General features: G+C 49.2%; 1 protein-coding gene across 1 annotated transcript in view; it reads right to left on the reverse strand.

The window, feature by feature from the left end:
- pcnx1 (pecanex 1) overlaps positions 1 to 25879 on the reverse strand; it is a 56414-nt gene that overhangs the window by 570 nt on the left and 29965 nt on the right. The window contains exons 14-36 of the mRNA XM_056296485.1: positions 25414 to 25585; positions 23460 to 23570; positions 23103 to 23194; positions 21193 to 21302; positions 20374 to 20479; positions 18855 to 18947; positions 18454 to 18604; positions 16994 to 17135; positions 15620 to 15797; positions 15076 to 15184; positions 14262 to 14391; positions 14078 to 14136; positions 13422 to 13637; positions 12460 to 12713; positions 11765 to 11995; positions 11381 to 11481; positions 10628 to 10778; positions 8740 to 8970; positions 7540 to 7814; positions 5897 to 6078; positions 5236 to 5666; positions 2346 to 2486; positions 1 to 761 (exon numbers count right to left, since the gene is read on the reverse strand). The exon at positions 1 to 761 is cut by the window's left edge and continues 570 nt beyond it. Of these exons, the coding sequence (XP_056152460.1) occupies positions 621 to 761; positions 2346 to 2486; positions 5236 to 5666; positions 5897 to 6078; positions 7540 to 7814; positions 8740 to 8970; positions 10628 to 10778; positions 11381 to 11481; positions 11765 to 11995; positions 12460 to 12713; positions 13422 to 13637; positions 14078 to 14136; positions 14262 to 14391; positions 15076 to 15184; positions 15620 to 15797; positions 16994 to 17135; positions 18454 to 18604; positions 18855 to 18947; positions 20374 to 20479; positions 21193 to 21302; positions 23103 to 23194; positions 23460 to 23570; positions 25414 to 25585 (3807 nt within the window). The 3' untranslated portion in view covers positions 1 to 620. The remainder of the gene's footprint in view (positions 762 to 2345; positions 2487 to 5235; positions 5667 to 5896; positions 6079 to 7539; positions 7815 to 8739; positions 8971 to 10627; positions 10779 to 11380; positions 11482 to 11764; positions 11996 to 12459; positions 12714 to 13421; positions 13638 to 14077; positions 14137 to 14261; positions 14392 to 15075; positions 15185 to 15619; positions 15798 to 16993; positions 17136 to 18453; positions 18605 to 18854; positions 18948 to 20373; positions 20480 to 21192; positions 21303 to 23102; positions 23195 to 23459; positions 23571 to 25413; positions 25586 to 25879) is intronic.

Below are 25879 nucleotides of genomic sequence, written 5' to 3' on the forward strand. Positions count from 1 at the left end.
TTTCCTTCCCACTGAAATTCCCACACACATAAAGTTCCTCTGCAGTCAGTGTAGGAAGCAAACCCCCCCCCCAAAAAAAAAACCTTTGCATGAAATATGGAACCGTGGCAATCATTAAATACCAGGCTTATTTGGCAAAATATTTGGAGACAAACTAAAGTATAATATTTCCCACACGTTCTTAACACTCAGCTTTGCCAGATTCACAAAGTGAACCTCGAACTGGGTCACACGCACACACACACGTGTGTGTGCGTGTGCACGTCAACAAAAAATTGTCCACGTAATGCATAGAAAAAAATTGCCAGCTGCGAGAACGAACTTAATAGGGTCGATTAATGTCATGCAGCATTTCTGAGAGACACGAAGCAAGGCAGTTACTGTAAATGTATGCAGATGTCGTAAAGGATGTTTAATGAGCGCGTTGTCTGCCTCCGCTTGCACTTTTCCCGGGCTTCCTGTCCCCGCCTCCAGCGATAGGCGGCCTCCGGAGGTCGGGGAGGAGGGCTCCCGTTTTCGAGCCATCTCTCAGCTCCTGCGTCCTTCCACAGTCCAGGCAGGTCCGGCTTAGTTCCCTCCAAAGGTGTGTGTGTGCGTGTGTCGATGTGCTTTCGCTTAGCTCACACCTCCGCGCCCAACTCGATGACCCCGGTCTCGATGATGGCCACTAGCTTATCTTCCACCTGAACCAGCAGGATGGTCTTGTCGATATGGGAACGAGTCGCTGGGTCTCGGCTACAAGGCACCCACCGGTGAATCACCTGCAAAACAACAGTGGGGGCCATTAAAGGGATATTCCGGATTTTTTTTGATGCCTTTTCCCATTTTCTGCTCGCCCCTAGTGATAACTATCGTACGATTTACCTTTCAGGTACAACACACTGGACACACAACTCGATAAAAAGCCCTTCGCTGAACGCCCGGAGCCAACATAAATGCAACGGCGTTCCACCATGGCGAGGTTGAGTGATTTCTCAAAAATGTTGTACTTCTCCCCAATTGTACCCGGCCAATTACCCCGTTTGCCGAGCCGTCCCGGTCGCTGCTCCACCCCCTCTGCCGATCCGGGGAGGTGCTGCAGACTACCACATGCCTCCTCCCATACACGTGGAGTCGCCAGCCGCTTCTTTTCACCTGACAGTGAGGAGTTTCACCAGGGGGGACGTAGCACGTGGAAGGATCACGCTATTCCCCCCAGTTCCCCCTCCTCCCTGAACAGGTGCCCCGACCGACCGACCAGAGGAGGCGCTAGTGCAGCGACCGGGACACATACCCACATCCGGCTTACAGTCATGGCCTGTAGGGACGAACGGGAGTCCTGCAGTTGTCCCTGTGGACTCGCATGGCAAGCTGCGTGTCAACTGTGACGCGCAGGTTGGATGACGGTGAGAGTAAAATCTACCGATTAGTGTTAGCATTAGTGTTGGGTAGGAAACGGGAATGGACTTCAAAAATTCCAAGTCATCATTTCAACATAGGGGAGAACTACAAAATGATTTTCATTGGGGGTGATGGAGAGGGACAGGATTAGGAAGGAGTATATTAGAGGGACGGCTCAGGTTGGACGGTTTGGAGACAAAGCAAGAGAGACAAGATTGAGATGGTTTGGACATGTGTGGAGGAGAGATGCTGGGTATACTGGGAGAAGGATGCTGAATATGGAGCTGCCAGGGGAAGAGGAGAAGAGGAAGGCCAAAGAGGAGGTTTATGGATGTGGTGAGGGAGGACATGCAGGTGGCTGGTGTGACCGAGGAAGACGCAGAGGACAGGAAGAGATGGAGACGGATGATCCGCTGTAGTAGTAGTAGATATTTGGGATGGAGAAAGCATGCTGGCAACCCCCCGGCAGACCATACTTGGCATGTTTTTGTACTGGTCATTGGGATTAAAAAGGATTCTCTAAACCTTTCTTAGATGGAAAACCCCACCGTGGTGCTTGCCTTGTATTATGAATGAGAAAATACTCTCGACTCCCATACTTAACAACCCTACCACACAGACTACCCCCAGAATAACGTGATACTCGGACTGGGTTCTGTCGAGGAGGCCATTCCTGCCTAGTTTCATACACGAGATGTCACGTGTCATTTTCAATCAGAGGACCTAAAGCCCCCCTTCCCTATGGACCGCCCTTTTGACATGTCCAATGCAGAGGCGGTCACGTTCTGTGTTCGCCGTAAAGGCCAGGACGCCACTTGCGGCAGCAGCGCGGACCTACTATGCCAGTTTCCTGCTGAGTTGTCAAACTGAGCCAGTCTAAGTCTGACCTGGATCACAACGCTGACCTTGACAAGGTTTGGGCTGAAAAATGGTGCTGCGACGACGACGATGGCGTAATGACTTACATGTCCTTCCATGCCCTCTAGGGGGCTCCAGTCCCTCCAGCATGTCCGGCCTGCTCTCAGCCTGACTGTCTCGTCAGGCCAATGCAGCTCCTTTCGTTTGGAAAGGTTTATGTTCTCCAACACCTGACCCACATCCACAATCTAGACAGGGTCACACACACACACACACACACACACACACACACACACACACAGAGGATGCATGAGCTCCAGCGGCACTTTCAGAACAACTGACACAGTTTTGTTAACATGAGAGAGTTGCCATCAGTTTGATCAGGAGATCACCGGTCGTCCCAGTGTTGCTATCTTGATGCGGTAGTGCATGTGGGGTAATAAATGCAACGGGTAAGTAACGTAATGTCTCTTTTATGACCGTGACTCGGCCTCGCTACCTGCAAGACGAGTTATCACCGATGTGAGTGATCGACTTGACCCTGTTCTATTTGTCAGAGCAAGTCAGGTCAGTTTAGGTTTTACCGTCTACCGGTTTGCATACGCAGGGAATTAATGACTTAATGTGCCGTTAATATATTAAAATCACAGGGAATTAACATGACATCCTAAATAATTAGAATGCTATTATAGAAGCTTATATATTATAGAATATATTATTATAAATTATAATAATATACTATATATATATATATATATATAAATAAAATTATTATATATTTACAGTATATAAATATATTATATATAATATATACAAGGCTCAGCGTTTTCAGTTTTTACCAGTTTTCACCGAAAGATACCCAGATTTTTTAAAAGGAGCAGATCGGTTCAAAATGACCCGGATTTTATGTTTCCACGGATCCAAACGTTGTTCCTGTTCGTGTGAGGTTGTGTAACAGTGCCCTCTTGTGGCGAAATTCGGCATGCTGGATGGCTTTGAAAAATAAAAACCGAAAACGCTGAGCCTTGAATATATATAATATTTAATAATAATATATAATATCATATATCTTATATATCATAGAATATATTATTATATATTATAATAATATACTATATATATATAATTATTAAATATTTATAGATTTACAGTATATAAATATATTATATATAATATATACGAAGCTCAACGTTTTCGGTTTTTACCAGTTTTCACCGAAAGATACCCAGATTCTTAAAAGGGAGCAGATCGGTTCAAAATGACCCGGATTTTATGTTTCCACGGATCCAAACGTTGTTCCTGTTCGTGTGAGGTTGTGTAACAGTGCCCTCTTGTGGCGAAATTCGGCATGCTGGATGGCTTTGAAAAATAAAAACCGACAACGCTGAGCCTTGAATATATATGTTATATGATATTTAATAATAACATATAATATTAATATCTTATATATTATAGAATCTATTAATATATTATAGAAGCGTAGAGTGTCAGAGTATCTAGAAAAGAGAGGTCGCGTGTCTGAAAGTATCTGTGTATCTCGGACTATCAAGTGGACACCACGGTAAGGCAATTCACTACAGCATTATTCTAGTTGTGTCACACGCACACATGCCCACACACACACACAAACATGCACACACACACACACAAACATGCACACAACTCTTCCTGTATGAAGGAAATTGAGTGTTTGCCCTCAAGTTTTTTCCGGTTTTAAATCAGCTTGCACTCGGTTCTTCCCCAGATCCTTCTGCTCCAGGTTGCTGCAGGTATTAAGTTCCAAACCTTACCGTTTGCTTTCTGGGGAAGTTCAAGGAATTGCTTCAACGAACCCGCACACCCACACTAACATCTGCACCCCTACTTGTCATTAGTTTCACCTATGGAAGGCCATGGCTACGCCTGCTTCAACAGCGAAGAGCTCAGGGTCCCCAGTTTTCCCTCACCCGGCCCCCAAAAAATAGTTGAACTTCTATCTTCCTATCTTCCCATCTTCTAGCTGAGCAGAAGACTCGCTTATTTCATCGAAGAGCAGCCTAAAAAACAGTCGTTTCCCCAGCCCACTTAGACCCAGAGACAGCCCTCAGCACGACCGTGATGCTCCTTTGCTCGTTTCAATCCTCTGTGATTATTACTCACATCTACTGCCCACTTTTACTATTGACACCTGACACGATATACGCGCTTTGCTACGATAGGTACATGACGCTGACTTGTGGCTCGATGTGGCGACAGCTAATCTGTAACTCGCTATCTGAATCCTCTATTTCTCGCATCACTAACGGCGATCTCCCCACTGCACATTGACACTACGTTACTATTCCTGTTTTTGAAAATGATATATACATAAATCACGGCTTTTCTTCTTTCTCCCCAATTGTACTTGGCCAATTATCCTATTTTCCCGAGCCGTCCCGGTGGCTGCTCCGCCCCCTCTGCCGATCCGGGAGGGCTGCAGACTACCACATGCCTCCTCCCATACATGTGGAGTCGCCAGCCGCTTCTTTTCACCTGACAGTGAGGAGTTTCACCAGGGGGACGTAGCGCGTGGGAGGATCACGCTCCCCCCCCACCCCGAACAGGCACCCTGACTGACCAGGGGAGGCGCTAGTGCAGCGGCGAGGACACATAGCCACATCTGGCTTCCCACCCGCAGACACGGCCAATTGTGTCTGTAGGAATGCCCGACCAAGCCGGGGGTAACACGGGGATTTGAACCAGCGATCCTTGAATAGACCGCTACGCCACCCGGACGCCCTATCACGGGCCTTTGAAGGCTTAAAGAATTGGATTATGACCACGCCCAGTGGGAGGATTCAGCAAAGTGGCAACGCTCTCAGTACTGCAGTGAAATGTGAACCCATCCGTACCCATCTGTAACAGTCTGAAGGAATTCGGTTCGGGCTGGGTGTACATTATGACCGCCATTTCATGTGTGCGCCAAGTGTAGACAACCTCACCACAATTACCAACAATAATGGAGAACACTTAGCAAACCTGCACTCTGTAGGAGATGTCGTCTCTGCGCACGGTAGCAATGGGGGGGTTGTGTTGGTGAGGGTGGAGGTGATAGTGATGGTGCTGGGTGAGAGGGTCGCCTATGGCACTGCACAGGCCCTCGTTCCCCAGCAGACCCACCAGCGTGTGGCGTTTACAGGGGGGGATGCTGTGGCTGGAGAGGGAGGCGGACGGGCCGGCCGGGTCCGAGGTGGAGCCCAGCCGCAGGTGCAGGGAGGTAGGGAGCGTGCGCAGCGACAGCTGGCTGGTGGAGGACCGGCGGCAGGGCTCCAGGCCTGTGGAGGAGGTGCGCAGGGAGGAGTGGCGGCTGCTGCTGTAGCGGTAGGAGGAGGACTGGCTGGCCATAGAGGCACGGGCGGGGGAGTGGCGCACAAGCCCGGACTGGACGGACTGAGAGCTCTGACTCGTGCCTGGACAGACAAGACGTAGAGAACAAAGCGGTAAACACCACCCAGGTCAGTTAGACAGTCTTAAATAGACTTTTCACTGTATAGTTGATGTTTCCACTGGTTTCAGTAAATCATTTTTGAATCTTCCTCACATAAACTACTAGTACCACCGACAATAATAAGACAGTAGAATTAGTGCAGCGCTGTGTACTGTAGGTGACGTCATCTATGGTGCCCAGAGGAGCTCTCACCTAGAGCGTTGGGCTGGTAAGAGTGAGGGAGGGCGGGTGCAGAGACTACCCCCTGTGACATGGAGCTCTGCTGAGAGTCGCTCACCCCCGTCCCATTCCCACTGCCAGAGGACAGTCCCCCCGCGTCAGATTCCTCAATATTCCCTCCGCTGTTACAGCCCGCGCCACAGCCCTTCCGTAACCTGGGAATACAATACAGGATCAGAAAAACACATCCGTCCATCCGTCCGTCCGTCCATCCATCCATCCATATCTCTCTATCTATCTAACTAGTATATATCTACCTATCCATCCATCCATCCATATCTCTCTATCTATCTAACTAGTATATATCTACCTATCCATCCATCCATCCATCCATATCTATCTGTGTCTATCTATCTATCTATCTATCTATCTATCTATCTATCTATCTATCTATCTATCTATCTATCTATCTATCTATCTATCTATCTATCTATCTATCTATCTATCTATCTTTCTTTCTTTCTTTCTTGCTTTCTGTCCATCCATCCATCCATCTATCCATCTGTCTGTATGAAATTAAGGTAAACATATATGCAGGTTAAAATAGTGACAAAGTAGCAATGAAACAAGTAAATGTCATATATATGTGTGTGTGTGTGTGTGTGTGTGTATATATATATATATATGTGTGTGTGTTTGTGTGTGTGTGTATATATATATATATATATATGTGTGTGTGTGTGTGTGTGTGTGTGTGTGTGTGTGTGTGTGTGTATGTCCATCCATCCATTATCCAAACCACTTATCCTCATTAGGGTGACAGGATGCTGGGGCCTATCCCAGAAGTCATTGGGCGGCTGCCAGTCTATCACAGCCCCCCCCCCCCCCACACACACCTAGGCACAATTTAGTACGGCTTATTCACCTGACCTACATGTCTTTGCACTGTGGGAGGGAACCGGAGCACCCCGGAGGAAACCCACACAGACACGGGGAGAACATGCAAACTCCACACAGAGGACGACCCGGGACGACCCCCAAGGATGGACAACCCTGGGGTTCGAACCCAGGACCTTCTCGCTGTGAGGCGAACGCCCTAACCACTGTGCCCCCGTGCTGCCCTATATAAATACATATATATATATGTATTTATGTGGGCACTAGACCCTTAACCATACTGAGCTGAAACAGCTCAACTACAGGGGACCAGGGCGTTTGGGTGGTGTGGCAGTCTGTTCCATTGCCTACCAACACAGAGACTGGCAGTTCGAGCCCCCGTGTTACCTCTGGCTTGGTCGGGCATCCCTACAGACAAAACTGGACCTGTCTGCGGGTGGGAAGCCGGATGTGGGTATGTGTCCTGGTCGCTTCGCTGCACTGGCACCGCCTCTGGTCGGTCGGGGCACCTGTCCGAGGGGGGAGGGGGAACTGGGGGGAATGGCGTGATCCTCCCACACACCACGTCTCCCTGGTGAAACGCCTCACTGTCAGGTGAAAAGAAGCAGCTGGCGACTCCACATGTATGGGAGGAGGCATGTGGTAGTCTGCAGCCCTTCCTGGATTGGCAGAGGGGTGGAGCAGCAACCGGGACGGCTCAGAAGAGTGGGGTAATTGGCTAGATTCAATTGGAAAGGGGGGGGGACTATAGGGGACCAGATCTACACTGGACAACTAACCTGTGCCAGGTGCTGACGACAAAGTTGCGGATGTTCCCCATGCTGATGGGCCCTCCGAGCATGTGTCCCAGCTGGGGGTGGGAATTGCAGTAGGAGGTGGTCAGCGGAGACACATAGATAGGGTAGCCAATGGGTTGGTCGCACGAGGAGTTGATCATGTTACGCAGAGCCTGCTTGGCATTCTGGATGCTTCCGCGCTCCGGGTTCCTGTTTCTCAGGAAGACCAGCTCCTGCTGCTGGCCCGCCCACAAGCCCCGCACACATTCCTTATTCACCTGCAGCAACAGAGGTAAAGGATCAGTTGACATGTCCTTAAACATTGTGACCACCGGGAAAAAAGCATTGATAATACTGGTAATCAACAAACTGTGGCGGTCTGTGGCACGTTCGGTTTGTGCATTGGTTCGACTGGAAGAATCAGGAGTGGCTCATTTGGCAAATGAGGAACGCCTGTGACTGACTTATATCTCTCTCTCCCTATTGGTTCCTATGTCTGCGGGCCCCTTTACACCTATGCACCATTAATATACTATATTATGTCTAGATGTGATTTAGCCATACCATGTTTACACCTTACATTGAGGTGCATCTCAAGTGTCCAGTATGACATCCGATTACATTTCCCCACCCAGAATCGAGATGACTGCATGCGCAACTTCCTCACAAAATAATTTTCTCATTTTATTTTTCAAATCAAAGAACAGACTGAAATATTCCTTAACATCAAAATATAAATGTCTTTTCGTGATATGCAGAACTGTTAGCCAGTGGCTTTCTCCACTTACTAGCCCTTCTTTCTGTCCTATTAAATGATTTCATTCATAAATGTCTGTCCGGGTAACCTTGACTTTTCCATCCAATAGTCTTCTGTGTCTCTCTTGGATGGAGCCATTTTTAAGGCTGACTCATTTTCACAATAACTGAAGTTGTCACTTTCTTCTCCGCTTTCTTCCCCCTTCCCATTTATCTCTCGCTCCCATCTCTCTTATGATTCCTTTTGCGCCCTCTTCCTTCTCTCTCCCCTCATCTTTCTCACCCAACTTTATTTCTCTTGCTTCCTCTCCCTTTATTCCACCCCATGCATTTCTGTATCCTTTCCCTTTTCACTTCCTCCCGTTCTCTCTCCATTTATCTATGACCATCTCGACAGCTGTTCTGTCTGTCACTGATGGGTGGGGGGGTCTCTGCAGAATGGCGCACCTTGATGACACGGAAGCTGAGGTATCGTCGGTTGAGCATGATGATTTTGTACTCATTGGTGCCCTCATCAAGGACGTGGCGCAGGGCCAGGAGGGATGGGGAGTTAGACAGAACTGCACTCCTCCAGGCTGGGTCGCCTTCGTGGGCGATAACCAGGTTCTGCTGGTGGGAGGAGATGGCCTCAAAGAGGACGGCAGGCTCATCGTACTCATCTGGGGATGTGAAGTGGTCCTAACATAGAGCAGAAGTTTTGGTTAGTGTCATTTTGAATTTTGTGGTGTCTTTGCCTTTCATTGCAAAGAATATTCACATCTTAGTAAGGCATATAGTCGAGAATTGAGTATCAAAGAATTAATTCGAAAATGAATAAAAGCCGAAAGCCACTTTATTTGACATTGTATTCTTATAACGAATAATGAATTTGTCCTCTGCATTTAACCCATCCTATTGTATAGGAGCAGTGGGCAGCTGCAGCACCTGGGGACCGACTCCAGTTCTTCCTTCCACTGCCTTGCTCAGGGACACAGGCAGGAGTATTATCCCTAACATGCATGTCTTTTTAATGGTGGGAGGAAACCGGAGCACCCGGAGGAAACCCACAGAACATGCAAACTCCACACACAAAGGACCGGGGACGGCCTGGGGTTCGAACCCAGGACCTTCTTGCTGTGAGGCAACAGTGCTGACCACTGCCAGAATCCACTTGTTTTCAGTGCCGTTTCGCCAATATTTAAACAAGTGACTGACTGCTGGCGTCAAGGTCAAATGACGGCAAAATTCTCTATACAAGTTGTTCTGCACTGGAAATTGACTTTGCTCATTGGCAGTTTCTTCCACTTAGTTTAAGATAAACAAGATTTTAAGAATAAGCACTTGACTAAGTGAGTTGTTGGGATGGAATTTGTTTGTGGTGTAACAGCTAGTATGACTCAAGTATATGCATAAAGATAAGGCATGCAACAACAATAAGCCTGCACTACTTATGACTGGCCTGTTAGTAATGGTGATCACGCAATTCAAGGTCATTTTACTATGAATTAGAGTTTTGGCTTAATGCTTAAAATGTAAATAAAATCAATAGGGTTATACCAGTGACACTCAATTTATGGGACTTGGCTATTTGTGCAAAAAGGAGACTCCGAAGACAAGATGAAGTTTGTTTAGGGAATAGGGTATGCCTTGATATCAAACCTACAGAACCTCTGTGTAGGTTCTTTTAAATGGGTGTGTTATGACCGAAGCTTGACATATACATATAGCACATGCCCTCAGCTTCACTAGAGCCACAAACCTTTCACTCACCAGCACCACACAACCACCAAAATTACACACACACCCGTATATCTGAACAGCCACTTGAGACTGGTCCATTCTAAAAGGGCAATTACGGACAATTCAGCTTTTAAATGGGTTTATTGAGTTTTGAGGCAGTACGAGACAGGTTTTTTTGTTGTTGTAATTTCCCCCCTTTTCTCCCCAACTGTATTCGGCCAATTACCCCACTCTTCCGAGCCGTCCCCGTCGCAGCTGCATCCCCTCTGCCGACTCGGGGAGGGCTGCAGACTACCACATGCCTCCTCCCAATACATGTGGAGTTGCCGGCCGCTTCTTTTCACCTGACAGTGAGGAGTTTCGCCAGGGGGGGACGTAGCACGTGGGAGGATTACATTATCCCCCCCCCCCCAGTCCCCACCCTAAACAGGCGCCCTGACCGACCAGAGGAGGCACTAGTGCAGCAACCAGGACACATACCCACATCTGGCTTCCCACCCGCAGAAACGGTCAATTGTGTGTCTGTACGAGCAAGCCAGAGGTAACACAGGGATTCGAACCGGCGATCCCCGAGTACGAGACAGTTTTGACCACGTTACACACGGCAGGGCTTCACCTGGTGCAGTTTAAGTGACATTCGGATTCCAGGGACCACGACTTTCCTCAGGAGCTCCATGTCAGCGAAGATCCACTCGTCTCTCACCGAGGAGATGCGGAAGTCGCCCTTGAACAATGCATGCAGTCCGTACAGGAAAGACTCCAGATTGCTGTGACAAAAAAAAAAGAAGAAGAGGAAATTTAGGAGAAAGCCACAGCACGATGATCATTTCTCAGAACCTTATTTGTCCATTGCAATAACAGCACACACAATGATCCATTTTTTGGTTCAGAAGAAGGGCAAGACATTGACGTTTATGAGCGTGCTTTAAAGAACATGTGTGAAATTTTGACTTTTAATGATAATAAAATACACCCTAAATGCCTCCAAACCACCAAGCTAGCTGGAAATAAAAGTGAAAGAATTTCAAAAACATCACTCTTCATCACACCATCTCATCATTGAAACATTAGCTTTTCAACACAGGAATTAGGTTAGGAATCAGTTATGATAAGCTTTTGGTAGTACACACTGCCCCAAAACTCGGATTAACGATCTAGAATAGAACTCCTTATATCTTCTAAAACCTATATATCTTGCAAAACAAAAAAAAAAAATTTCTGGTGATATTTAAGAGTCTTTTCAATATTTCTACATTTCGATTCAGCCCTTCTTAAATTTGCATAAAAATAACATGCTGGAAGTTCAGCAACGATGTCCTCCGAAAAGCCTTACACAGCTGAGTGGTGACACTGCTCATTTCTGAATCACCTGGACATGTGATGTGCCGCAGTCCCCAGAGCTCTCCTACCCAGCACACACAGGCCATAGCACAGCAGCACCAGGGCCGAGTCCTTCTCACAGTCCAATGGCTAGGGGGCGAGAGAGAGAGAGAGAGAGAGAGAGAGAGAGAGAGAGAGAGAGAAATGTTTGTAAAACATTAATACATTATCTATGAAGGTTGCCATTTCCAAAAGATCAAGGGATGGGCACTGAAATGATTGTCTGATGAACACCTATCGATAGCGCCTTACTGGCCACTGTGACAGGGGAATTGTACTCTTAATCCTATGGGTATGACTGCCTTGCTCTACCCACATAATAATATATTACTTGCATGTATAAGAAAATGAACATTTCAGGGAGCAGCTCTACCTTAGCCTTCTGTGAGTTGCAGTACTGGATCCAACCTAGGTAGACCCCACAGAAGCTGTCCCGGGAGATGCCTGCAAGACGATGGTCGTAGTCCTCATCAATATTGGGGTTGAAGGTTGGATCCAGATCCACATAGTTCCTCTCCGCGCACCCCCGCAGGCCCTCCTTCATGGTCTCATTGGCCAGCCACTCCTCCAGTTTGGGGGAGGCGATTACATAATAGATGATGCCCTGAATCCGGGAAGGAAGGACGGAGTGCAAGGTTTTAGAATCCCCCTTTTTTTTGATTGGTTCATTTCCATGATGGAGGCAACTGGTTGTTTAAATTGGGTGCCAAGTAAATATTCAGTTCACGACAAATCACAAGATGAGCTTGAGAGAAAGGAAACACTGTAGAAACAGGTAATAAATAACATTTAATTTGGAGAAATATTCACCGGAAAAGGACATCCAGCACTTAAAAAGTCTCTTGGGGAGTGACACATACCGTAACACATACATGGCAAAACACTTTGAAAGATCAGTCAAAGCTTTAAAGGGATTAATTACGATAAACTTTTGGTAGTACCCACTGCCCAAAAACCTGGATTAATGTTTTAAAACAGAGCTCTTTATATCTTACACTGTAAAAAAAAGAAAAAGTGAAACGAAATAAAAAAACGTTATTGTTTAAGGATCAGAAGCATCTCACTGACCTTGACGTAGTAGGTGGTGAGGATGCGGCGGAGGTCAAACACCTGCAGCATGGAGGCGGCGCTGTTATCCGTGATGCTGTAGCCCTCCAGGACGTACTTGGTGACTAGCACCTCCCAGGCCAGCCAGCGCTGCCCGAAGGCCGCGTTGAAGGAGAGGACGTGGGGCAGGTGGCCCGGCTCGCAGCAGCAGCATCCCTCATCCTCCTCCACGCCCTCCGTGATGGCCTCCACCTCTCTCTGCTGGCAGTATGTGCCTCGGAAGGAAATTATCGTATTATCATTGTGTATTACCGTCACTACGTTTTTTCCCCTCACATTGCCAGCCGGTTTTTCTAGTAGTATTCGCTGCCATATTGATGTCTGGTTTTACAATAGACACATCAGTGCACTTGTACAACTGCTACTTGAGATATATTATGTTGTGGCTCAGCTTGAGTCTAGTAGTATTGGCCCGTGAGCTTCATCAAGAACTAGTTTTAGCCGCCCCTTTCTCTCTGAAAGGCAGAGCTCTGGGTTTTGTCACACAAGGTCCTTCTGATAAAGCACACCTATGCTGCAGGGAGAGCAGCATAGGTGAACATTACCCGTCAGCCAGCTATCTGGCTTCTCCTTCTGCAATTGCTGCAATTCAGTGACACATTTTTTTGCTTAAAATGAAACTCAAATATACACGAAACTCGACTTTCCTCCGCTGGGTGGTTGGAGCAAATATTTTGCCGGCCTGTACAACTTCCCAGTAAGAAGAAGACTTCTGTTCTGTAGATTAACAGGGCCTTACTCGATTTTAGATTTACCAGTAATGTCACCTTTCAACAACCAGCTGAAGCTAAATTGTCAATAGCTGACAATTACTGTAAATTCACTTGCGAATACCTAACAGTGGTTCGTGCTTTCTCGGCACGCCATGTATTTCCGTTGTACAGCGGCGTTAAGCACCATCTTCTTTCCCTTGCCTTCCTCACCTCTGAACTCCAGCCCTCTGAGCTGAAAGGTGACCAAGCCGTTCCCGATCTCCACCAGGTGGACCAGGGCATTCAGGTAGTCCGAGGCCAGGATGAAGCAGTCCCCGGTGCCGTAGTTCCCCCAGCGGCCCAGCAGGAGGTCCCCGCACAGGCTGTGCTGCAGGGAGCGTGTCAGGTGCTCGTAGAAGATGGAGTTCAGGTTGTTGTCATCAGAGCCTTCGGGGAGGAGGAAAGAACGTCGGAAAAGAACACATACGGAGGGAAGCAAGGGAGCAACAAAACAAAACAAACGAGAGCAGCAGAGAGAAAGGGAAGAAATGAAAGCATTATAATTTGACTTTCGCTAGTTTCAAGTGGAATGAACTGAAAGTCTTACAAGAACACACATATCCAAGCTAGCACATATATCCAAACTAGCACACATATCCAAGCTAGCACATATATCCAAACTAAACAACTAATATCACTGTCCAAGGGGACGAACGCCAGCCAGAATGACTGTCAGAACTGCCGGTCTGCATGGGCTAGCAGTTAGCTTAGCCTGCCCCGCTTCTGGGTCCTGTCAGACCGCCCTCAGTGTTTCCTCCATGGGATAACTGGGAATCCAAACTGAAAGAGGAAAATGAAGCTTTTAATGTTCACAGGTGTGCCCCTACCTGGGTTTCTGTCCAGCTGAGATGCCAGTCGTGTGTTAGAGTGATCAACTCTCTTGGTGCTGAAATATACAAGGGGGGAAAACAATTGACCAACTGACACCAGAACAGTCACTCCACTAAGGTGTACAGACACTAATGTGGTGGTGCACCGTAAAAATGCGGAGCAGTATTCGAGGGTGCCTACTTGTAGTCTCTCTCCCAGAACTTCACAGGGCGGACGTAGGAGGTGATGAAGATAGCGCTGCCCAGGAAGGGGTTGAGGGGAGTGGAAAAGATTGCAGAAACGACGGCCTGAACAAACAGCATAGCGGAATCTGGGAGGGGCTTGTCGTCAAGGATTATGAAGGAGATAGACACCCATCCATTCTCGAACCCTAACCCCTCACACAAACACACCCCAATTCATGCCTATGGGCAAATACTAGCTATGAGTCTCCGTTTACCATTCACGTCTCTAGACTGCCGGAGGAAACCGGAGTATCTGGAGACACACGTGAACACAGAAACTCAAACCCCAAACTGAAGGGCTGGGATTGACACCAGGAGACTCTTGCTGTGAAGCACCCACTACACCGCTTTGGATTGAGCCTCCCCCCTCTCCAGGACCTGCACGCCTCCAGGACCTTGAGGCAGGCAGGGAAGATCTCTGCTGACCCCTCCCAACCTGGACACCACCTTTTTGAGACTCTGTTTGGAGTCTGCATCTGAAAACACTCCGTTTGCAGGGCCATTAGGAGGGCTGGATGACCACCACCCTCTGATCCCCCAAAAGAAACGGAACACCCTACCCTAGGGCAAAACAGAAGGATAGGGCCAAGGGGGGTGGGACCACGGCGGGGGGGGATTGGGATTGGGCCATGATGTCAACTCACAGCATTGAGGTCCCATGTCAGCAAGCTTCTGCCTCCAAATCACACCACCTGCAGAGGGCGCTAATCTAGAGCTGACCCCGCACTCCAACCTGTCCTAACCAACGCCTGTGGACACAGAGAGGATACGAGGCACGGCGAATGGCTGAGCGAAGGCATGGAAGGCGGAGCCCCACGTGATCTGCCAGGGGGCAATGTAGGTGTAGACAAAGCGTAGCTTGTATAGCAGCTCCCACAACTGAAACATTAAAAACAGCAGAAAACAGCACTGTAAAAAAAAACTCTCTTAAACCTCTCTGAGCTCATGGTCTACTGCATGTTAGGTTGGACTTTACAGATTACAGCAATCCCACACGTTAGACATGAGTGGAAGACGTTGGTCCAACTAACGAAGATAAATGCAAAGTATAGAAAAAAAGGCATTATCTCCGTCAATGTCAACACACCTTTGTTTTTCCATAACCTTTTCTCCATGACATGCCCGAGCTATCATGCAACATATAAGCCACCTTGAGTTTAAATACAGTTGTGTTCGCATGGGTGAAGATGACTGAATGGGTGAAGATGACTGAATGGACTTCACCCATTAAGTCATCTTCACCCAATTAAGTCAAAGTGTGGACGTCTCTGTTAAAGTCACTTGACATAAGAACACACAACGCACTGCCCGCACCTTACTGAAGATTATGGACATGAGGAAGAGGTCGAGCAGCAGCGTCTCCGACAGGTGCCGGTAGTCGAAGGTGAAGAAGAGGACGGTGAAGAGGACCGTCACATACTGGTAGGTGGGGCTACTGTAAGAGGAGCGCAGCAGCTTCAGGCCGGCCACAGTGATCATCAGAGCGCCGACCCTGCAGGATTTGTGGTGAATAAATTCATTTTCAACTCTCCTCCAACACAGTTTATAACTAAATCAACAATCCACAATCAAGCTGGCTATTATTCTTAATCATTCGGGACTTTTAATGAGTAGTCTACAAAGACGCACCTACTCCTGCTGAATGAAAAAATGTTCATAGACTTTACATGATAGATATCGACTTAGATAGATGATACATAAGAACTTAACAGTGCTTTATAAACGAGTTAAACTTGACTGTTAAACCTTGACTGCCCCCCCCCCTTTTCTCCCCAATTGTATCCGGCCAATTACCCCACTCTTCCCGAGCCATCCCGGTCGCTGCTCCACCCCCTCTGCCGATCCGGGGAGGGTGCAGACTACCACATGCCTCCTCCCATACATGTGGAGTCACCAGCCGCTTCTTTTCACCTGACAGTGAGGAGTTTCACCAGGGGGACGTAGCGCGTGGGAGGATCACACTGTTCCCCCCAGTTCCCCCTGAACAGGTGCCCCGACCGACCAGAGGAGGCGCTAGTGCAGCGACCAGGACACATACCCACATCCGGCTCCCTACCCCCAGACACGGCCAATTGTGTCTGTAGGGATGCCCGACCAAGCCGGAGGTGACACGGGGATTCGAACCGGCGATCCCCGTGTTGGTAGGCAACGGAATAGACCGCTACACCACCCGGACACCCTTAATAGTCACACCTTGAAGCGTAATGATTAAATTATAACCATTCATAAAGGTTATAGATTAATACTAGTTACAAACCAGCTACTTAAGGATTGTTAATAGGGTAGGGACGTTGTAAATACACACTAATGAGCCTGGATCAAACAAAACTGTTTCCTTCTCAAGCTGAGCCACAACATAATACATCTCAAGTAGCAGTTGTACAAGTACACTGATGTGTCTATTGTAAAACCAGACATCAATATGGCAGCGAATACTACTAGACTCAAGCTGAGCCACAACATAATACATCTCAAGTAGCAGTTGTACAAGTACACTGATGTGTCTATTGTAAAACCAGACATCGATATGGCAGCGAATACTACTAGAAATACCGGCTGGCAAGCCTGTCCCATGTTGTGTTATCCAGTCAGCAGAACTATGTGTATTTGCTTTTGTTTGCTCAAAGTAACGGTACCCGACACTTCAAAACACAGAACATGAAGACATAAAACAACATGAAAACTCACTCCGTGTCAAGTTTCTTTGGACTGGCCAGCTCTCTGGCGCTGCCGCTCAACTCGTTCAGGATAACAAGAGGGTACAGCACGTTCTTCTCCACGAACAACAGCCAGAGGTGCAGCTTCTCAAACCACATCACATGGGCGGCGTCTGTGGAGACGGGGTATTCGGCAGAAAACGTTATCTCAAGACGGAAAACATTAACGTGGCCATCAGTGATTTTAATTTATTACATTTTTATAACATTGGGTCAAACTCTTCCCACATCCCGACTGCTATCAGGTAAGTCATCCTCATCATCATCATCATCGTTCAACCGCAGTCGAGCATGCATTCACAATGTCACGCCAGTATTCTCTGTTTCTCATCTGATTTGGTGGGTCTTGAACATTTATTTGAGTGTCTCTCGAAGTAGTAGTCGCCTTCCTCTGTTAGGACACGGGAGACGCATACAGATCACATCGGATATAATCTGAGCTGGTCTGGCGTGGACAAAGCTTCTCCCAGGCGAGTCAAGCCCACCTTCTCCTGGTCCAGACTGGTATCGCTAACGGGGCTCTGGCTATGGGCGAACCGCCGGCGCCCTAGAAAGTAACTGGCCCCCTGCTGCCTTGTGGGATAGGCTATTTAGCTAAAGGCTAAGGGCGGGGCAAACCTCGACAGAAAACCTCCGGAGGAGTAACCCCCCCCTTAGACCAATTACTATGGCCCACTTGAACGTGGACATGTCCTGGTAATCGAGTCAAGGTTACCCCAGTTATGGGTTAAATACCCAAACAAACTACTGCCTCGTAGATGCCCTGGGAGGGGTAAAGGCTACGGGGCCAACCCAGACAGAAAGTGGGTTCCGAAGGAGTTGTGACCTCGGTCTACTATCAAGCACGCCCTCAGGGTCGTGTGGATGCTGGAGCCTATCCCAGCAGTCACTGGGCGGCAGGAGGGGGGACACCCTGGACAGGCTGCCAGGCCGTCACAGGGCCGACGTTCACACCTAGGGACAATTTAGTACGGCCGACTCAGCTGACCTACATGTCTTTGGACTGTGGGAGGAAACCCACGGGGACACGGGGAGAACATGCAAACTCCACACAGAGGACGACCCCAAAGGGTGAACTATCCCGGGGCTCGAACCCAGGACCTTCTTGCTGTGAGGCGACCACACGAACCACTGTGCCACCGTGCCGCCCCCAACTGTTAGCTTTTGCAAGCAAATTCTATCCAAGGACAGAACTGTTTTATGAGCATATTTTGAATACCGCAGGGCAAATAAGTAGGCTACTTTAACGAAAGAAAAAAAAAAATTAGAAAAGTTTAAAGTTAAAAAAAGTTAATTGCATGCAAAAAGTTCATCATCACGTCCTACAGTAACATGAACAGAGATACTAAAGTGCGTCTGACAAACAAAGGCTGGATTCTGGGTAAAAAAACAACAACAACTTTGGGTTGACATCTGTGATGGGACACTCACCCCTGACCTCGAACTGGTAGTACTCCTTGGTTTTGAGAAGGGGGTGGGAGAAGCAGTACCAGGGCAGCTGCTTGCGTACCTGGGGCAACAGGTAGTGGGTGAGCAGACCCACCGCCCCCACCAGTGAGTACAGCACATAACTCAGGAAGGGCTGTGGAAAAGGAGAGACAGCGGTTCGCCTTTGCTGGAAAATGATTATTTTCTGGGCTTCGTTCCGTAACGGCACCCGCGTTTGACTGAGACCGACAACTCAACACATCACAACGACACATGACAAAATGTCCGCCTGCCTTCTTCACGTCCTTTGCGAGGCAGCGGCTTTACGTATCAGCAACACATGACCGAGGGGCTGAAGCCGAAGCGGGATTGTGTGTGTGTTCAGAGCCGATCTCCCCTCGTACCTGCAGCGCGATGAACACCGTGCTGACGTGGATGGCGAAGTACAGGACCGCGATGACCACGCAGACGATCAGGTCGGACTGCAGACGCTCGTTCTACACATCGGAGGAAGGACAAGAAAACACGAGGCGGATATCAGCTGGAGAGAGACAACTCAGGTCTGTGATTTAAAAAGGTTTGTCTGTGTCAATCAGCCAAAACATTACAACCACGGACAGGTCAGCCAATAACATGGATTATCTGGTTACCATGGCACTTGTCAAGGGGGGGGGATATATTAGGCAGCAAGTGAGCAGTCAGTTCTTCAAGTTGATGTGTTGGGATGTCCTGGGAGCACAGCGGTCTATTCCGTTGCCTACTAACACGGGGATCGGCAGTTCAAATCCCTGTGGTACCTCCGGCTTGGGCGGGCCTCCCTACAGACGCAATTGGCCGTGTCTGGATGGAGTTATGTGTCCTGTGCCTCCTCCGGTTGCTACATGGTCAAGCGTAAGGATCTGAGCGACTTTGACGAGGATCAAATTGTGATGGCTAGACGACTGGGTCGGAGCACCCCCAAAACGGCAGGTCTTGTTGGGTGTTCCCGGTATGCAGTGGTCAGTACCTACCAAAAGTGGTCCAAGGAAGGACAACTGCTAAACCAGCGACAGGGTCATGGGTGCCCGAGGCTCACTGATCCATGTGGGGAGCGAAGGCTAGCCTGTCTGGTCCGATCCCACAGACGAGCTACTGTAGCTGACTTGGGTTCTGGCGTTCATGTGGCCTCTTTCAGCAGGATAATGCACCCTGCCACACTGCACACCCTGTTCAGGGATGATTTGAGGAACATGACAAAGAGTGCAAGGTCTTGCCTTGGCCTCTACACTCCCCAGATCTCAGTCCGGAAGAGCTTCTGTGGGATGTGCTGGAAAAACAAGTCTGATCCGTGGAGGCCCCACCTCGCAACTTACTGGACTGAAAGGATCTGTCGCTAAGGTGTTGGTGCCAGATACCAGAGGACACCTTCAGAGGTCTTGTGGAGTCCATGCCTCAATGGGTCAGAGCTGTTTTGGCGCCACGAGGGGGACCCACACAATACTAGTCAGGTGGATTGGCTGATCGACGTAGTATGTTCTTAATGTTTGTGAAATTTAAGCACAAAAATAAACGTGCAAACTAGTCATGATCCCACTGTCAAGTGTTGAACATGACTAATATCTTACATGACCTGTTACATAAAAAACTTGTTCACTCATGCCATCTATCCCACAACTGCCTAAATTTTATGTGTCGGACTCATTTGTGAACGGGAGCTTGAGCTGATACTCTGTAAAAATTGCACCATCGGTTCGCTGAGAGAGCAGAAAAAAGGCACTGTCATATCACATGGGGGCAAACACTAGAAAGCTGTATGTGTGAACCCGGAAAACCACCAGAGATGCCAGAATAATCATTCCAAGAACGTCAAGGCAAGTATCTTTGAAAGCAGCTGGAGAGTAGCACATTTGGACCTGAGTCAGTCGGTGACCGCGGTCAACTCACCACTGAAGCCTTCAGCTTGTCTGGTAGAGGGTCCTGTACTTCCGAGAGAGGGTCCTCTGGATTTTTGTCTTTCAGATTGGGCAAGATCTTGGACTGTATCAATGAGCTGTGAAGCAAGAAGAAAAACTATATGAGATATTTTGAACATCAATGGATCATGTGGGAGAGATTTTTTTTAATTTTTTTTTTTGATTTCTCCCCAATTGTACTTGGCCAGTTACCCCACTCTTCCGAGCCATCTGCAGACTACCACATGCCTCCTCCGATGCATGTGGCGTCGCCAGCCGCTTCTTTTCACCTGACAGTGGGGAGTTTCACTAGGGGGACATTTGGCTTCCTACCCGCAGACACGGCCAATTGTGCCTGTAGGGACGCCCGACCGAGCCGGAGGTAACACGGGGGATTTGAACCGGCGATCCCAGTGTCGGTAGGCAACGGAACAGACCGCCACGCCACCCGGACGCCCCGTACTTACAGTATTTTAAACAACAGTACTTCTTTTACTTCTGTCAACTTGTCATACTACCTTACCGCTCAATTATATCGACTACATTGATGTCATCTAATACTTGCTCTCACCGCATCACTTTTAACATACTATAGGGAACATTAAACATCTATCTAAACCACATGTGTATACACATCTATAGAAACGTATGTATTGACTTTTCCACCGCTGACGACCTACCGAACACCCACCGTCCTGGTGCGCCTCGCGCCGCCCACCGGGTGCTCCGACAAAACCCGACAGCTAGTATTTACTGCTCCTTTCCCACTCAGGTCTACTTGTACAGTAGCACAGAAGTACAGTAAACTTACATGAGGACGGAGGGGTCGCTGCTTTGCCGGCTCAGATGGTAAGACACCGCCACCAGGAGGCCACAGAAGACAGAAAACAGCACAGGGATGTGATGGGGCTCCCAGGTCTCCTGCCACACAGACACACCGGCCGTTTATACATCAATAATAATAATAACATTATTTATATGGCACTTTTCTAAAACAATGTCACAAAGTGCTTCACAAAAAAATCTGTAAAAGCTTTCATAGAAAGTAAGACGAGATCTGAAAGAAGCTATAGGGGCTTGGTTAGTCTCCGGTCGACAGGAAGAGAGGTCCATAGTGTGGGACTCTAACAGCAGAAGCCCCATCACCCTTTGGGACAAACCCAGACCTGGGAGTAACCAGCAGGGTCCACCTGCAGACCTTAATGGTGGAGAGGGTGTATACCAGGTCAATAACTCACACATGTATGGAGGAGCAAGACCGCCGTTTAAGGCCTTCAAAGTGAGCAGTAAAGTGTTAAAATCAACTGGAGATGTAACAGGGAGCCAGTGTAGGGAGGCGAGCGCAGGAGTGATACGGTCACGCCTCCTTGTCCGGGTAATGAACCGAGCAGCGGCTTGCACTACCAACTACAGACGGTAGAGGGAGCCCTCGCTGATAACAGAATAAAGTGCATTACAATAGTCGAGCCGAGAACGGATAAACGCATGTACAAGTTTTTGCAGATCGGCTGGTGATAAAAATGACCTGGCGTGATCCTCCCACGTGCTACGTCCCCCTGGTGAAACTCCTCACTGTCAGGTGAAAAGAAGCGGCTGGTGACCACACACGTATGGGAGGAGGCATGTGGTAGTCTGCAGCCTTCCCCAGGTCGGCGGGGAGAGGGGGGGGCGGTAATTGGACGAGTACAACTGGGGAGAAAAAGCCACAAAAAAAAACCCACCACGCACAAACAAACTATTTGCTCACCAGTCGGGCTCTGTGTGCTGTCCAGCGGGATAAACACGAGCCGGGTGTTTGCATTACAGTTTGCAGCAAATTCTCTTTGTTTGACAGGCTGAAGGCATCAAATGAGCGTCAGCACCAGCTGTGCGAGTGGCTCATTTCCTGTGCTGGAATCCTCCGGTTCCCATGCCAGAGTTTCGTGTTGGCGAGCGAGTCGAAAGTCGTGTCTCCGTTGTTAGGCAGAGATGTGCGTCTCCCGGCCTCCGGAGAGCGCTCTCGCTCCACGCCTACGCGGCGTGGCGGGATCCCACAACGCCCAGTGACTCCATGAACTGGGCCGGACTGTGTTTTCACTGCGGTGGGCCGGCTCCAGAGTCTTTTTGTAAGCGTACCAAGACCACCTTGTCTCAGTAGGAGTTCTTTTGAGCCTACACACCCATGGAATTTTTTAGCCCTCAGGTTTGTCTGACAGTCAGCAGCAAAGCATGATGGGTACTTGTAATTCCTTCCTCCTAACGCCTATTGTCTACCTCTTGCAATCACCAAGGCCTGCAAAGACATCAGTGGGGAGCCAGTCGGTGTCTAAATTCAGGGGTTACCCAGGTTCTGCACTGGTCTCTGAGACAAACTCCAGGGCTAAAAAATCCCATGGGTGTTTAGGAACACATTTGCCCATAGTAACGATTGATACACGAGGCCCCGGGACACACAGCCACACCCGGCTTCCCACCCGCACACACGGCCAACTGTGTATGTAGGGACGCCCAACCAAGCCGGAGGTAACTAACTTCTGAAGCTACGTCAGGAAAAATGGATGTTGTAATGGCACAGCAATAAACGATACAACCTCTCAGGATGGATCCTAACACCTGTCTAAAATATGCACAGCTCTGGATAAAGTAATTTCCCTGATCTTCAAAACTTGTTGAGCAAAAATTGTGTGTGTGGGGGGGGGGTCTGCTTAGTCACGGCTTAACAGTTAAGAATCTTGGTCTCACCTTCAGAGCGCCGTAACAGAGGCCGTAGAGCAGCGCCACAGTGACGACACTCCGCAGGATGCTGTAGAAGGCCGACAGAAGGCTGGTGGAGGCTGAAAGACACACACACACACACACACACACACACACACACACACACACACACACACACACACACACACACAGGATGTCAGCGGTGACCCCGCTCATGTGGACAGGCAGAGGTGCTGGGCTGGGCAGAATGCAAATCAGCACTTTGGGGCCTCTTACGAGTCACGTTGTGTCACAACGTGTTAAGCGTCAATGTGTAGGCCAGTGTGTGTGTGTGTGTGTGTGTCGTCCCTGTTCCTTAGAGGTCGACGTCTCAGAGCCACTCACCGTTCCCTCCGAACACGTGGATGTCCAGCTGCTCGAAGAGGTACATGACGAATGTGTTGACCTGCGGCAGCAAGCCCACGAAGAAGACCAGGGGGAAGCAAAGGGTGAAGACTGCAGGGTGTACGGGGGGTGAGGGGAGGCGGGGAGGAGGAAAGAGACAGGGAGAGACAGATTCCCCCACACAGTTTCAATGACAGAATTTATTTACTGACACTTGAACGCGATGAAAATATCAATAAGGACATTTGATGACTTTATCCTAACTATCCTAAAATCCTGCCAAACACCAGATGCTAAATCACAGGTGGTTTATCACAATTTGACCTCCTTGCCTGTACAATAACATGGAATAAAATAAATTGACTATTAATCAAGCAATTATTACTGATAATATAACCAACAGCACAACAGTGCACTTAAAATCAAACCACGAAACAATTCCGGTGTGTTAATTCCGTGTTAATTCCGGTGTGGGAAGATGGCGGCGTGAATTCACGTGTGCGGCGGCCTCACCCAATACTGTCCATGCAGTGTCTTTGGCCATGTTTGCGTCTGAGTTTGTCTTCGTTTGATGGCTGGGAGAGCTTGGTCACCCTGTGGGCCCAGGGACCACAGCTCTGCCCGGAGCTGCGCCCCCAAGAGGTAACATAGAGGGCGGTCTGACAGGACGCGGAAGCGGGGCAGGCTAAGCTAACTGCTAGCCCATGCAGACCGGCAGTTCTGATAACACCGAGGGCGGTCTGTCGTCGTGTGGAGTGTGGGGAGGTGTGTCGAAGGTGTCCGGCTGGGAGAGCTGGTGTTGGATGGGCTGAGGGAGCTTGGTCTGCTGCATCCTGTGGGCCCAGGGACCACGGCTCTGCCCGGAGCTGCGTCCCAAGAGGTAACATAGAGGGCGGTCTGACAAGACACGGAAGCTGGACAGGCTAAGCTAACTGCTAGCCCATGCACACCGGCAGTTCTGATAACGCCGAGGGCGGTCTGGCGGCGGCCTCGCCTAGCGTTGAGTTTGTTTTTAGTGTCGTCGTGTAGAGTGCGGGGAGGTGTGTTTAAGGTGTCTGGCTGGGAGAGCTGGTGTTGGATGGGCTGAGGGAGCTTGGTCTGCTGCGTCCTGTGGGCCCAGGGACCACGGCCCTGACCGGAGCTGCGCCCGAAGAGGAAACACAGAGGGTGGTCTGACAAGACACGGAAGCTGGACAGGCTAAGCTAACTGCTAGCGGTCTCGCCTAGCCTTAACTGGGTTTTTAGTGAAGTCGTGTGGGGTGCGGGGAAGTGTGTCGAAGGTGTCTGGCTGGGAGAGCTGGTGTTGGATGGGCTGAGGGAGCTTGGTCTGCTGCGTCCTGTGGGCACAGGGACCACAGCCCTGCCCGGAGCTGCGCCCCCAAGAGGTAACATAGAGGGCGGTCTGACAAGACACGGAAGCTGGACAGGCTAAGCTAACTGCTAGCGGTCTCGCCTAGCCTTAACTGGGTTTTTAGTGGCGTCGTGTGGGGTGCGGGGAAGTGTGTCGAAGGTGTCCGGCTGGGAGAGCTGGTGTTGGACGGGCTGAGGGAGCTTGGTCTGCTGCGTCCTGTGGGCCCAGGGACCACGGCCCTGACCGGAGCTGCGCCCCGAAGAGGAAACACCGAGGGCGGTCTGACAGGACGTGGAAGCGGGGCAGGCTAAGCTAGCTGCTAGCCCATGTCGACCGGCAGTTCTGACGGTCATCCTGGCTGGCGTTCGTTCTCCTGGACAGTGATTTTTGTTTTGCTTTGTTTAGTTTAGATATATGTGTTAGTTTGGGTATGTGTGTTCTTGTAGTTTCTGGATGTGTTGTTGTCTTTGTGCTGCACCGCTGTGGGCCGGGGGAAACGACAAATAAAGTGTTTCTGATTCTAAACACACTTCGATTTGCAAGCGAGGATAAGTACGGCCGATCTTGTCCTGTCTCTGTGATTCGGAGAGTGGTGTCCCTTACCTATGACCAGGTCCCGGGCAGAGGCCAGCAGGAGGGAGCTGGTGAGCGCCGCTCCGTACAGGGTGAAGCGCGAGGAGGTGGTCCTCTGGCTGCCGTAGTGGAGGAGCCAGATGAGGCCGCAGCACAGGCAGAAGTAGACAGGCCGGCTGTACGCTATGATGCGGTTGTGGCCCTGCAGGGACGGGCGGTTTGAGGACAACAACGCTGCATTAATACCAGACAGAGTTTACACACTGCGGCCCTGTCAAGCATAGCGGATAAAACATACCATTGTGTGTGTGTGTGTGTGTAGAGGGGGTCTAGAGAAGGAAATTTGGTTCCTAGAAAGCTATTAGAAAAAAAGCAAAACAGTAATGTTTGAGACCCACAACGCAAACAGACAGGCGATAAAAAGGCAGGGTTGAGACTACAAGTCCGACTGGCTGACAGATACCCCCTCTCTGACGTCTACATGACCCTGCTGCTG

Source organism: Lampris incognitus, chromosome 16, assembly GCF_029633865.1.
Source record: "Lampris incognitus isolate fLamInc1 chromosome 16, fLamInc1.hap2, whole genome shotgun sequence".
Taxonomy (NCBI): Eukaryota; Metazoa; Chordata; class Actinopteri; order Lampriformes; family Lampridae; genus Lampris; species Lampris incognitus.